At 43.8% G+C, this 15,010-nt stretch overlaps 1 protein-coding gene across 1 annotated transcript in view; it reads right to left on the bottom strand.

Annotated features, from left to right (window-relative positions):
* cftr (CF transmembrane conductance regulator) overlaps window positions 1–13,742 on the bottom strand; it is a 43,615-nt gene extending 29,873 nt beyond the window's left edge. The window contains 8 exon segments of the mRNA XM_070435309.1: window positions 2,667–2,784; window positions 5,771–5,896; window positions 6,982–7,145; window positions 9,058–9,147; window positions 9,543–9,758; window positions 11,151–11,262; window positions 12,628–12,738; window positions 13,429–13,742. Of these exon segments, the coding sequence (XP_070291410.1) occupies window positions 2,667–2,784; window positions 5,771–5,896; window positions 6,982–7,145; window positions 9,058–9,147; window positions 9,543–9,758; window positions 11,151–11,262; window positions 12,628–12,738; window positions 13,429–13,481 (990 nt within the window). The 5' untranslated portion in view covers window positions 13,482–13,742.
* Window positions 13,743–15,010: the final 1,268 nt, after the last annotated feature.

The following is a 15,010-nucleotide window of genomic DNA, read 5'->3' on the forward strand; positions in this document are numbered from 1 at the left end:
AGTTACATACAGTGCATCGGCATGTATTCAACCCCTTGACTTTTCCCACGTTATTATGTTACAGCCTTGGTCTAAAAAGCTTTCCTCATCAAATCTACCACACATCCCCATAATAGCAAGCGAAAACAGTTTTTGATTTATTGGGGCACAAAACCCCAGAAATGACCTTATTATACATAAGTATTCAGAGACCCATTGGGACCCATTTTTTTCAACCATTTGCTATGAGACTGCGAAAATGTGAGCTCAGTCCATCCTGTTTCCATTGATCATCTTGAAATGTTTTTACAACTATTAGGATCCACCTGTGGGAATCATTGATTGACACATATTTGGAAAGGCACACACCTGTCTGATATAAGCGTCCCAAAGTTGACAGTGCATGTCAGCAGGCAAACAACCCAAGCCAGGAGTCGAAGAATTGTCCATAAGCTCAGAAGACAAGATCTGTGTCGAGCACAGATCTGCGGAAGGGACCAAAAAAATACCTGCGGCATGAATGCTCCCCAAGAGCACTGTGGCTCCATCATTCTATAAATGAAGAAGTTGGAACCAACCAAAGGGTATTTGACCAAGAAGGAGAGTGATGAACGTGCTACAACAGATGACCTGGCCTCCACAAATTGGGTTGAGGTTTGGTGATTAAGATATTTGGGATAAGTTTTATCGCAGAGTGAAGGAAAGCAGCGACAAGTGCTTCAGCTATATCCTAGGAATGCAAAGAGTGTGCAAAGCTTGCCATCACATGCAAAGGGTGCTAAAATATATTTAGATGGTTTAACATTTTTGGTTAACATAGATACCATTTGTATATTTATATCGTGATGTCGTCACTATTATTCTTAAATGTAGAAAATAGTAAAAATAAAGAAAAAACATTGAATGAGTAGGTATCCAAACTTTTGACTGGAACTGTAAGTATTCAGACACTTTGCTATGAGACTCGAAATTGAGCTCAGTGCATCCTCGTTTTCATATCCTCCTTGAGCTGTTTCTATCACTTGGAGTTCACCTGTGGTAAAATTCAAATTGACTTGACATGATTGTGGAAATGCCACACACCTGTCTACGATAACGTCCCACAGTTGACAGTGCAGTCAGAGAACAAAACAAGCCATAAGGTGAAGGAATATCCGTAGAGCTCCGAGACAGGACTGTTCGAGCCACATACCTGCGGAAGTACCAAAAAAATATCTGCAGCTTTTGAAGGTCCCAAAGAACACAAACACCAATCAGGCCTTTATGGTAGAGTGGTCAGACGGAAGCCACTCCATAGTAGAAGGCACATGACAGCCCGCTTGGAGTTTGCCAAAAGGCACCTAAAGGATTCAGACCACGAGAACCAAGATTCTCTGGTCTGATMAAAACAAAATTGAACTTTTTGGCCTGAATGCCAAGTGTCACGTCTGGAGGAAACCTGGCACCATCCCTTCGGTGAAGCATGGTGGTGGCCGCATTATGCTGTGAGGATGTTTTTCAGCGGCAGAGACTGGGAGACTAGTCAGAATCGAGGCAAAGATGAACGGAGCAAAGTACAGAGAGATACTTTTAAAAAATTATTATTTACACTCATTATTATTTTACCCTTTTTCTCCCAAATTGGTAGTTACTGTCTTGCCCCATCGCTGCATCTCCCGTACGGACTCGGGAGAGGCGAGAGTCGAGAGCCCATGCGTCCTGCGAAACACAACCCTGCCTAGCCGCTCTGTTTCTTGACATACTGCTCACTTAACCGGAAGCCAGCCGCACCAATGTGTCGGAGGAAACACCATACAACTGGCGACTGTGTCAGCGTGCATGCGCCCGGCCCGCCACAGGAGTCGCTAGAGTGTGATGGGACAAGGACATCCCGGCTGCCAAACCCTCCCCTAACTCGGACGGCGCTGGGCCAATTGTGCGTCGTCTCATGGGCCTCCTGGTCGCGGCCGGCTATGTGACAGCCCGGGATCGAACCCGGTTCTGTAGTGATGCCTCAAGCACTGTGATGCAGTGCTTTAGACCCCTGCGCCACTTGGGAAGCCCTACAGAGAGATCCTTGATGAAAACCTGCTCCAGAGCACTCAGGAACTGGGGCGAAGGTTAACCTTCCAACAGGACAACGACCCTAAGCACATAGCCAAGACAACGCAAGAGTGGCTTCGGGACAAGTCTCTGAATGTCCTTGAGTGGACGCTCCCCATCCAACCTGACTGAGCTTGAGAGGATCTGCAGAGATGAATGGGAGAAAATCCCCAAATGCAGGTGTGCCAACCCAAGAAGACTCAAGGCTGTAATCGCTGCCAAAGGTACTTCAACAAAGTACTGAGTTAAAGGGTCTTTTGTTTTATTTATTTTTTTGCAAAATAAATGTTAAACCAGTTTTTGCTTTGTCATTATGGGGTATTGTGTGTAGATTGATAAAACATTTTAATCCATTTTAGAACAAGGCTTTATTAATCTAACAAAATGTGGGAATTCTTTCCGAATGCAGTGTATGTGAAAATGGTGCACTCCTATGTTTTGAAGTAAAACAGATAAGAAAATGTCCTTTATTAATCACCAAGGGGAAATTCATTGGTCGTACTTTGTCATAGTAAAAAACAAACAATACAAATACTCACCACATAAAAAACATCGCAAGTCAATTAAAATGTATATAAATATATAAAGGCCAGTGGYAAAAGTACCTTGCTGAGGGCGTGTGGCACAATGGCTGACACAATGACCAGGATGGCAGAGAAGAAGTAYGAGGCGCTGTAGAAGTAACGCAGAGAACCAATCTTCCTCGTCAATGACATCTCATCCCTGTAAGAGGTGGGGGGGATTCATTTTATTTGTTCGGTTTTATCATTGAAAAAACAGTTTACGCCAAATTTGGACTAGACAAGGAAGCCAAGGTCTTGACGCAGAGGCGTCAATAGGTGGACAAACATCAACAGGGGAATCCAATTATGCATTTAGGCCCAATTCACCCAAATCAGACAGGGATTAAACATTGAACATCGGCAATTGACTSAAGGATTGACTAGACTACACAATGTCCGTTGGTCTTGTGAGCACCTGTGCTGTTGTATAGGCTTCCATGCTATGTGTTACTGTGCACTTGGTTTACGGTCTCGTCCCGTTTATTATTTAGAGGTTTACACCTCGCTCTTTTGTTTGGGTGGATAAAAAAAAAAAAAAAAAACTATTATGTGTTCCTGCGCTTGTTTCCGATCATTATACAACGTGACATCTACTGGCAAATCCTTTTCAACCCTTGTCATATTAAAACGTATCGATGCTCATCGGCCATTGGACATAAACATTACACAACAAGTTAGAAATCGCAAATTCAACAACGAGTGGTTTGGAAGGAGTCAGTGGCTAACTGCAAGCGTTACAAATCAATCCCTTTTTTGTGATGTGTGGTCCAAGTCTGGGTTTATGTCACGCGCTGCCTCCGCGTCTTTCCTCTTCCGGCCGCTCGAGAGTGCCAAGGCTGCCCCTTCATTACGCATCACCTGTCACCGTAATTACGTCAGGCAGCGCTCATTTGGACTCACCTGGACTCCTTCCTTTGTTGATTGCCCTGTCTAAACCTGTCCTGCTGCCCCCTGTTTGTTCCCTGTGGTCGTCATTAATGTTGTCATGTGGTCCAAGATGCTGTCCTGTACGTGTTTCCATGTCCATTTTCATTAAATTCACTTCCCTGGTACCTGCTCTCGTCTCTACAGAGTCGATCCTGACTTTTTAAAGGTATATTTTCCGCAGCTTAAAAGGATAAATTCATACGCAACACCTTGGGTCCAGAAAAGGTTCAATAACAGTGGCCATGTTGTTAAGCCGACCATGACTTCTCACGTTCAAAACAACTGGAAACTCGGAACTGGGAAAGTCTCAGACTGTCAGGTAAGTTCAAGAAACTGGGAAACTGCGTAAAGCAACGAGCTCTGACTGGGAAAATACATTTTGAATGGACATCCAACTCGGATTTCCAAATCCAGACAGAGGAAGAACAATGATTCCAAGCACCACCCTCCTTTTGAAGCTTCCAGTCTGTTATTCGACTCAATCAGCATGACAGAGTGATCTCCAGCCTTGTCCTCGCAACACTCACACCTGTGTTAACGAGGAATCACCGACATGTGTCAGTTGGTCCTTTTGTGGCAGGGCTGAAATGCAGTGGAAATGTGTTTTTGGGATTCGTTCATTTCATGGCAAAGAGAGGACTTTGCAATTAATTGCAATTCCTCTGATCACTCTTCATAACATTCTGGAGTATATGCACATTGCCATCATACAAACTGAGGCAGCAGACTTTATGAAAATAATATTTGTGTCATTCTCAAAACTTTTGGCCACGACTGTATGTAAACTTCTGACCCACTACCCACTGTGATGAAAGAAATAAAAGCTAAAAAATAATTGTAAGGTAAAAGTTTAATAGTTTGAATGTATTTGGCTAAGGTGTATGTAAACTTCCCGACTTCAACTGAATATTGACGAAGTCCGTCTTAGCTTGCTCATTAATGTCTTAATCGAAAGTCGTTATGGCCTCTTATCCGCTCATCGCTCCCTTATGCCATAGTTTGTACATCTCATTTGTAAGTAGAAACCACGTTTGTTAAAGCAAGTCAGCCAAATCAGCTATGTTTTTAAAAGCCAGTAAATGCTGAATGAACTGTTTACCTGCCAGATGAACTGTTTCGCTCCGCTGATACCAGTTTAATGGTGGTAAGGATTCACTCCATGTTGCTGAAAAGAAAGCTCTGCTGTTGGAACAGCTTTACGTAGGCCCTAACAGTTTGTGGGCACCGTTTTGTCACCGTTATAGTGCATTAATGTATTGTTTAATATTGTGTTGTGTTTTTGTTTTTAGTGGCTTTACTGGCATTTGTTTTTGCCGTTTGCCCCACCACGATTTACATTCTAAAATCACCACTGGTTATATAGCGTGTGCCCACTTTGGTATTGGCACTGCCCTTTAGTCAACATCTCGCAGATACAGTGTGGGTAGAATCTATATAATGAGATTATTATGGACAAAAGAGCTACATTATTTTATTTGTCAAACGGCAGTCAAGCATCGACCATCATGTCACCAGAATAAGACCCTCGACATTTATTGTAAAGTGACACAATGTGAGCCCATGCAGCTAATACTGTGGCACCATGTAGGATGCCCATGCTGGGCTTGGTGTGGGCACTGTGTGGGGTTGATGGTTGGGCAGCCTTGGGGCGTGTGGCCCAGTGTCTGGGCTTGTTGGGCTAGCCTGTGCTGCTTGGTGTGGGCTAGCCTGTGCTGGGCTTGGTGGTTGGGCTGCCGTGTGCTGGGCTTGGTGTGGGCTAGCCCGTGCTGGGCTTGGTGTGGGCTGGCCCGTGTTGGGCTGGTGTGGGATTGGTGTGGGCTAGCCTGTGTTGGGCTTGTTGTTGGATAGCCTGTGTCGGGCTGGTGTGAGCTAGCCAGTGCCCACCTTGCCCACTGAATATCAACATGGGGCCAATGGAGTCATGTTTGCTGAATTGCCTTACAAATTGCTCGTTAGGTCACTTGGCTCTGTTGATGTACAGCACGTGTCAAACTCATTCCACAGAGGGCCACGTGTCTGCAAGTTTTCTAAAACCCTTGTATTCGATTGATGAATTAATGTCACTAACTAGTAAGGAACTCTCCTCACCTGGTTGTCTAGGCCTTAATTGAAAGGACAAAAAAAACCTGCAGACTCTCGGCCGCCGTGGAGTATGACACCCCTGATGTACAGTARTAGGTTGTAGTTAGGTTATGGAGGGTTTTGTGTGTGTGTCTTACTGTCTGATGTTCTTGATGATGGTCTCCATCACCTCCTCCCAGCCGTAGGCCTTCACTGAGTGGATGTTCTCTACGATCTCTGAGGTCAGAGCCAGGCGACGACTGATCATCCCTGCTCTTTTCTGCCTGATTATAGGACCCCCCCCCCCACACACACACACACAAACACACACACAAACACAGAATAAGACACGCACGTACACACACCAGATTATAAAATGAATTTCCAAGTTCAGAGAGATGGCTAGGCATAAACATCCAAACTTGATGGGTCTGCGTATTAATTAACAAGATTTATTCCTGGGTAAAAAACGTTTTTGTGCCGAATACACTGTGGTGTTATAGGTGTCACGTTCATGGGCATGTCACAGCAGTGTGTAGGAGGGAGATTCCAAGATGTGGGAAGTGTGCAGGAGGACGCGGGACAGAGGAAGGTGGTGGTTTTGGTGGGAACAGTTGTCAACTGTAGGGGTGCCCATGTTGCTGGGGATCAGAGGTGTCCGGTTCGAGAGAGGCAGGTTGAGGTGGCCAGGGTCAGAGTAGTGCAGAAGATATTGTATGCTGAGGCAGTGAAGAAAGCAGAGGAAGGTGGATTAAGGGTGAGGGATTCTGAGAGGATTCCTGTGAATAGCAGATCTGTGCCAGAACAGWAGGATAGGCCAATGAYTGATATATGTTTCAGTAAGGTTGGCTTCTTAGCATTCAATAGCAATGGATATCAATTGTACCGCAGAGATGGAACGTAAGTCACAGAAAATAGATGTTGTGGTGGCAGCTGCAGAGAAGTACTTGGTGGTACGAGATTTGACTTCAGAAGAGTTACAGGGTGTGTTGAGTGTGTCCCGTCCACACTGGTCGTAGGCCTGGGGTAGGGTCAGATCGGGTTACAGTAGTGGAATAAGGTCGTTTGCCCTTTCCCATTTTGTATCCCAAAGTTGAATGGATGTATATTGTAGTTCAGTTGGGTGGCGCTAATGCAATATTTTGGATGCCAACCGCCGTTAAACTCCACCGAAGAAGAAGACTTTCCAGGCAGTGGGGAAAAAAACTTGTCAGCATTTATCAGTTTCTTTCTGTTATCTGTGTGTCCAATATCAAACGTGAGTAACCCACCATATTGATTACATTTTTCTTTCTATTTTGTGTCAATTGATGCGCATTTAACYATGCAATGTTGCTTATTAGTGGTGGAATGTTAGTTCAGTACCTACCTGTGAGGCCCCATCTTCTGTGAGAGGCAGGCCTGTACAATGCCCAGCAGGGTGAGGGCAGCCAGGGCACAGAAACCATTCACCTCTATCAGTTCCCAGATCAAACCCACACACAGGATACACTGCAGAGGGGTGATCCACACAAAGTGGGCCAGGCCAAGGCTCTGCAACACACATGAATGTATGAAGAGAGATGCAGGAACACAATACTGTTTGTAAGCTTTTAAGTGATACCAAATTCAACAGTGACGAAGACATGGATGTCTCATGGCATGGTGGGTTATGCAAAATGGGTCGACTTTGAGCACCTTTATCTCCTGAATGTTTTTGGTATTCAGGTCCAAAAAGCCACTTTCTGACCACTTCTTCCATGGGTGAACATGTATGGAAAGTTTTGTTTAAATCAAAAGGGATGCTGTCAAAAAGTGATTGAATTCAAATTCAAAATGAGAAATAAGCTTCTTGTGTGTATAGAACATTTCTGGGATCTTTTATTTCAGCTCATGAAACATGGGACCGACACAATGTTATGTTTATATTTTTGTTCAGTGTATAAACACAACATGCAAAGTGTTGGTCCCATGTTTCATGAGCTGAAATGAAAGATCCCAGAAATGTTCCATACGCACAAAAGGTTTACATCCCTGTAAGTGAGCATTTCTCCTTTTCCAAGATAATACGTCCACCTGACAGGTGTGGCATATCAAGAAGTTGATTAAACAGCATGATCATTATACAGGTGCACCTTTTGCTGGGGACAATAATGGCCACTCTAAAATGTGCAGTTTTGGCACACAACACAATGCCACAGATGTCTCAAGTTTTTAGGAAGCGTTCAATTGGCATGCTGACTGCAGGAATGTCCACCAGAGCTGTTGCCAGTGAATTTAATGTTAAATTCTCTACCATAAGCCACCTCCAGCGTCATTTTAGAGAATTTGGCAGTACGTCCAACCAGCCTCACAACCGCAGACCCCTTGTAACCACACCAGCCCAGGACCTCCACATCTGGCTTCTTCACCTGTGGGATCATCTGTGACCAGCCACACGGACAGCTGATGAAACTTGGTTTGCACAACCGAAGAATTTCTGCACAAACTACCAGAAACCGTCTCAGGGAAGCTTATCTACGTGCTCGTCGTATTCACAAGGGTCTTGACCTGACTGACTTCAGCGTTGTAATCGACTTCAGTGGGCAAATGCTCACCTTCGATGGCCACTGGCACACTGGAGAAGTGTGCTCTTCACAGATGAATCACGGTTTCAACTGTACAGGACAGATGTACAGGGGCGAGCGGTTTGCAGATGTCAACGTTGTTTACAGAATGCCCCATGGTGGCGYTGGGGTTATGGTATGGGCAGGCATAAGCTATGGACAACAAGCTCAATTGCATTTTATCGATGGCAATTTGAATGCACAGAGATACCGTGACGAGATCCTGAGGGCCATTGTCGTGTCATTCTTCCGCCGCCATCATCTCATGTTTCAGAATGATAATGCACGGCCCCATTTCGCAAGGATCTGTACACAATTCCTGGAAGGTGAACATTTCCCAGTTCTACCATGGCCTACCTCCAGACATGTCACCCATTGAGCATGTTTGGGATGCTCTGCATCGACATGTACGACAGCGTGTTCCGGTTCCACCCAATATCCAGTAACTTCGCACATCCATTGAAGAGGACTGGGACAACATTCCACAGGATAAAATGAACAGCCTGATCAACTCTACAGTATGCGAAGGAGATGTGTCGTGCTGCATGAGGCAAATGTTGGTCACACCAGATACTGACCAGTTCTCTGATCCCCACCCCTACCTTTATTTTTAAAGGTATCTGTGACCATCAGATGCATATCTGGATTCCCAGTCATGTGAAATCCATAGATTAGGAATTTATGAATTGATTTAAATTGACTGATTTCCTGTTATGAACTGTAACTCAGTAAAGCCTTTGAAATTGTCACGTTGCGTTTTTATTCTTTTGTTCAGTGTAAGTCAATTATTTGGGTCCTTAGTTCTCATCCATATTGTTGAGGTTAGGGTTAGTACAGCAGATGAGTTGGGTGGTTCTTACCTCATCCAGCTTGTTGAGGTGGGCTGACATCAGGCTGACCAGCTGACCTGTGCTGATCTTGTCCAGGACTCGGCTGGACAGCTTCAGAGTCTTGGGTGTTGAAGGTCAGGGGTTAGGACGGACACAAAGGGTTAAAAACGTGACACAGGAGAGGCACTAAGAGGATGTAGCAGCTACATAGCTGACCCTCACAACAGAGAGTGGCTACACTGAAGAGGGTGATGTGGATCTGCATGCATGCCTAGGTGGTGGCATGTCAGATGCACACAAACACACACCACTTCCCCCTCCCACACACACCACTTCCTCCTCCCACACACACCACTTCCTCCTCCCACACACACCACTTCCTCCTCACACACACACACCACTTCCTCCTCCCACACACACCACTTCCTCCCCACACATGCCACTTCCCCCTCCCACACATACCACTTCCTCCCCACACACACACACACACACACCACTTCCCCCGCCACACGCACCTTCTTATAGATGAGGCTGAAGAGAGCGATGCGTATCTGCATGCCCAGGTGGTGCAGTCCAAAGATGGCTGGCTGCAGGAGCAGGAAGCGAGCGACGAAGAGAAGACTGAGACCCAGGGCCAGGTAGTAGCCCTGCTCCCGCTCCGGGGCATGAAAGGGGTCGAACGAGCCAATGATACGACCCAGGAGCTGGGGCTGCACTGTCTTCGACGCCTCCTGGAAGAAAAGAGAGAAAAAAATATATCTATCATGCTATAATGATCAGTGTGTTCCTGAAAATCTGAAGTAGCCTGTATAATGAAAAAAGTATCCAATATGGGGGAGGGGTGCGGGGAGAAAAGGTTGCCCTACAAAACTGAATTTGGTGGCACTTTGATATCATGATCTTAATGATATACCTTGATACCTCTACTCTTAATCTCCTATAAGCCCTGAACTGATGGGCATTCCTAGAAGGTTCCATGGGGATCACCTCACACCACCAGGTTACGCAAGACCTGCTGCTGACGTCAAACTTCCTCATCGAGCGGAGGAAACTGGGATACTCACACTGCAGTGAAACGTGCTTCTTCTCCATACTATGGTCATGCCGCTAATTCACTAGTAAGTACCACACACGTACAGGACAGAACAGGCTAACAGCTAGCCTAGGTTGGGTTGAGTTCAGTTCCATTCCAGTTCCAATTCCCTCCAATTCACAAAGTGAATTTGAACTCAGTTCATGTGTTGAATGAGAAACTGAAACTCCCCATTGACAAATGATCCTGTTTTTTTATTCTAGAATTGGAACGTCCATTCCCTTCCTGAATTGAAATGGAATTGACTGCACACACAACCCTATCAATGGCATTGTCAAGTGTCCGTGTGCAGCGGTTAGGACGGAGTCAGGCGCAGGACACAGAACTGAGTAAAAACGTACTTTACTCGAATAAATCACAAACGAATTCCATACAGGGAAAAATATACCAGTTAGACACAAAAGAGCGACCACTTAACAAAGAACAAACACGCACAAAACCATGTGGGAACCAGAGGGTTAAAAGGGGAATAAATTATAACGTAACGGAAACCAGGTGTGTACAATCAAGACAAAACAAATGGAAAAAGAAGCATAGATCGGTGGCGCATTAGAAAGCCAGTGACGTCGACCGCCGGACGCCGCCCGAACAAGGAGAGGCACCAACTTCGGCGGAAGTCGTGACAGGCATAACACCTCTGCTGTCACAATATATGATATATTCTCATATGAGAGATACTGTATGAGAGACAGATGCATTTAAAAGGGGCAAAATAACACTATAATAAGACCCAAATGGCGACCCACATTTTAAATACAAGGTTGTTCATCATCTGGTATTGTAGTAATAAAGTATGCAGGCCTTTATAACAATCGTGGCCGACTCCGGTTGTGGCGAGCCCACAATGTGTGCAGGCTTTTGCTCTAGCCAAGCTCCAATACACCTGATCAAATAGATTGTTATTCGGTTTTATATAGAGTTTGACTAATGTGGGTTAGTTAGACTAGAGAAACAGATTTATTTTGTTTTATAACTGCAACCGTAACCTGCAACCAGGACACCTGTGCTTTATGTGGAGAGATGGACTCACCCCAAAGTACAGCAGGATTCCGTAGAACACAAAAGGCCAGAGGAAACAACGGGAGAGCGCCCGCAGGAGCCGAGGCTTCTTCTTGGCCGATGCCACTTCTCGGTCCCATTCTCTACACCAGGAAAACAGAGCAGAGAAGTTAGAATCAATTTTTTTTTAAACACACACACATTGGCTGACAGCAAAAGTAAAGTAGGGGCACATTGTTCAGGGCACTGGTGTATAACCTGGGCACTTTGGCTGACTTATTAAACGGAGTGCAGAGACCTTGACGAACGAGATTAAAAAGAGGTAAGAGAGAAAAAGAGAGCGGACGGAGGGAAAAAAGCAGAGAGAAGAGAAAAAAAAGGTGATGAAAGAGAGAGAGGGACAGAGAGAGGGTAAGAGAATGTGTGGTTGCACATGATAGATGGAGGGACCTTACCAACCTGTTAATTCAAGGTAAAGTTCAAATTCCCATGCAGCTACCAGCAGAATTTGGCAGATTAAAAAAGATTCAACACCCTCCAGACATCTGGCCCTTTCAAAGGTCAACTTTTACACCCATTTAGAGGGCCGCTGGCACACTTTACTGTGACACTGCCCCTACCCTCACCCCATAGTGGCCCAGCATGGGACATGGTTGTGTGTATTTCGTTTCGGGGACAAAAACACGCGTGGCATATAACAGGTGGCCTAAGATCCTTCCTTTTTTTCTTTCTACAATCCTTTCAAAGGTGTGACATTTACACACGTTACAGAACGGGGACAGAGCAGAAAGGACATACAGTGCACGGAAAAGGGAGAGACAGAGAAAGGGCCAGAGAGATTGAGAGGAGAAATTGAGCGAATGAATTAGAGAGAGAAAGAGAGTGGTGAGAGGTATGAAAGAAAGAGAATGAGATTGAAAAATAGGAAAAGTGCATAGAGATTGAGAGAAGATAGAGTGAGATTGAGAGAAGAGAGGACAGTACAGAGAGGGCCCAGCCTGCCCCATCACGTCTCCGGTGTGTTTGTTTGGGACATGCCAAGGTTTATGTTTGCCTGCCCACCTCCAACCAAAGGCCATCCCATATTTTAGGTTAGCGTGGGTCATCTAGAATTTCCAGTTCCTTAGCTAATCATTGCGATCATTGAATGGGGGTTATAACAGTAAATATACTTTAGCCCGGAAGGGCAGTAAGAAACATCCATTCTCAACTCTCTCAACTCAACAAGACAACAACAAAGGGACCAACAACACCAACAGGAGCATTTTGATCTATTGTTATAGCCTGGGGCTGATCCTTCATGACCTTTGTTTGTGTTCCATATCATTGAAATGGCTGGAATCAAATTTGGACAGTAGTTAAAATAGGAAATCAAAGTACAGTATGTGCGAACATGTGTGTAATAAAAAAAGAAAGTCATTTAGAATTTAGTAACTTCCAAGGATGCACAGGTGTGTTCAACACGCCTTAAAGGTTAATAAAAGGGAGACACTTTGGCTGATACAAACCTTTCTAGTCGTTCAGAAAGATTGTCTGCGAGATCAAACGATGGTGCTTTATAGATATCTGTCAAATCCAACTTCTTTCTGAAGCCCTTCCTCAACAGTGGAGATGTCCACCTGCAAAACAACAGAACGGATGGGTATGGGAGGGTTGGTTGGAAACAAGTAAAGAATATAGCCTACTTCTGAGGTGCCTACAGTAGACCAATCTCCTCTGAAGTTGACCACAGATAAGCCTACTCAAGAACTTTTCATACATTTTATTAACCAAACGCCCATGCAGTCATATAGGGTGGCAAAATCATACAGCAATATATCAGCAGCATGCATGTAGCAGGAGAATTAGGCCTAGGTCTACAATTTAGATAGCTGCATAATTTGTAAAAAAATAAAAAAATAAAAWAATAAAATATCCTAAATCTGTTACATAATGAGTTTTGACACTCTATATGTATTTAACGGGCAGGACAAATGACGAGAAATGTTCAGTATCATTGACTCATTTCATACAAAAATATCATAATTGAAAGATGGAGCGCAAAGGGCTGCTGGAATTTCATCTCGGAGCAAAACACACAGAAACTGTCCTTGGAGCATTTTTGCACTTTCGTTTTTAGCATTTAGAAGAATCTACTAAAAGTCAACATTGAAACCTTTATAAAATAATACGATTCCTGTGACCTGACTTGCCGGAAAACTGACTCTATCCCCCTTCACCAATGCGCTCTCCATATCTGGCAACAGCCTCTGGCAAACCATTCAAGTGTTTATTTACGACATATATGAAGAAAGCATATCATTCCTTACCAGAAGAAATATTTGGAGAGGAAGTTTGCATCTTCCACGGGTGACTTCTGCATCCTCAGAGCACCGCCAGTTTTATTTCACTGCACCTGTGTCCTATCGCTTCCCTTTTTCTCGAGGATGACCGCTAGTTCTGTTCTGACTGTCCCAGCTTGTGCCGACTGTAAATGCGCAGAGCAGAGGTGATGTCACTGGTGTGAAATTGTCTCCAAGCCGGGGCTGCGACCACTATCCAAACAACTATCACACAATGCAGAGCACACAACACAGACCGCAGCAAATGGGCTGTCTTGTCCTTGCCTTGATCCCGACAATGAGAACACGTTGGTTAGCGAGAGAGTATCCTTTATGGACTCTCCAAACATCCCGGAGTGCGTCATTTCCACACTGACAAGCCTCTTCAAAAACTTACACGGGTTGCATATTGTGGCAACCCAAATTCCGGAGACATAAACTACTACATCTATAATGGCGCACCAGTTTTTAGCTGGCAGGTTTCAAAGAAATCACCTCTTCTGCAATTATGTCAATTGATTTGAATCAAAAGGGTATGTGATCTCATTCATTTGTTAGAATGAATATGTCCTTCAGAAAACCCAGTTACATCACCTGGGCTCCAAGCAATGTATCAGAATAAGATTAGATGATGGAGTTAGTCTGGAGAATATGAAAGAAAAAGTAAGCCACTGTCATGGCATCTTCTGGTCTGTTCCATGAAATGAGTCCTTTTGCGTCCTTTTTTATTTTAAATAGAAATTGTGCATCAATATTGCATTTTAAAAGGCTGTTATATTAAATTAAGTGCACTTTAATATAGACCACTTGGAAAATTAAATGAATCATATATTTTTTAATACGAATAAAGACATTTATGAAATTCAGCGTTTTGACATTTCCCTCTGTGCACTCTTCTCCAAGCGTTCTCCTCCAAGTTATCACTATCATTGTACAGCTCTAGTCATTTCGTTGATTTGACAAAGTCATTTCTGACAACTATTATTTATTTAACGTGTGATTAATAGTGATTAATAAAAAGGTTAAAAAAAAACGTTCCCTCATTTTAATGTCAACCCTGTTATGTGACCTGAACTCTCGTTTTAATATTTTGAAACTATTAATTAAAACTAAAACAAAATCAAAAGAAAAATGTAACCTCTAATAGTCAACTCATTATGTAAAATAATGTAAGCTGGTTCTACTATTTTTGGCAATTGTTTGTTGTTATATGATGGAAAACAGAGTGGGTCAAGTTGGATTTATGGCTGATTTAAGATGAAATTGTCAAACCTGTTATGGTCAACCCTGTTACTTTATTTGGCACTTAATAGGCACTTACTATAGTTAAAAACATTTGAATTAACCTCTTGAGATGGGAAAACAATGTTTTTTATTAAGTTGAACATGTGCTCTTCATGGCAGAATGTATACTGAACAAAAATACAAAACGCAACATGTAACTTTTTCAAAGATTTTACAGAGTTACACTTCATTTGAGTAAATCAGTCAATTGAAATACATTCATTAGGTCCTAATCTATGCATTTCACATGACTGGGAATACAGATATGCATCTGTTGGTCACAGAT

This window comes from Salvelinus sp. IW2-2015, linkage group LG26 (assembly GCF_002910315.2).
Source record: "Salvelinus sp. IW2-2015 linkage group LG26, ASM291031v2, whole genome shotgun sequence".
NCBI classification, from domain to species: Eukaryota; Metazoa; Chordata; class Actinopteri; order Salmoniformes; family Salmonidae; genus Salvelinus; species Salvelinus sp. IW2-2015.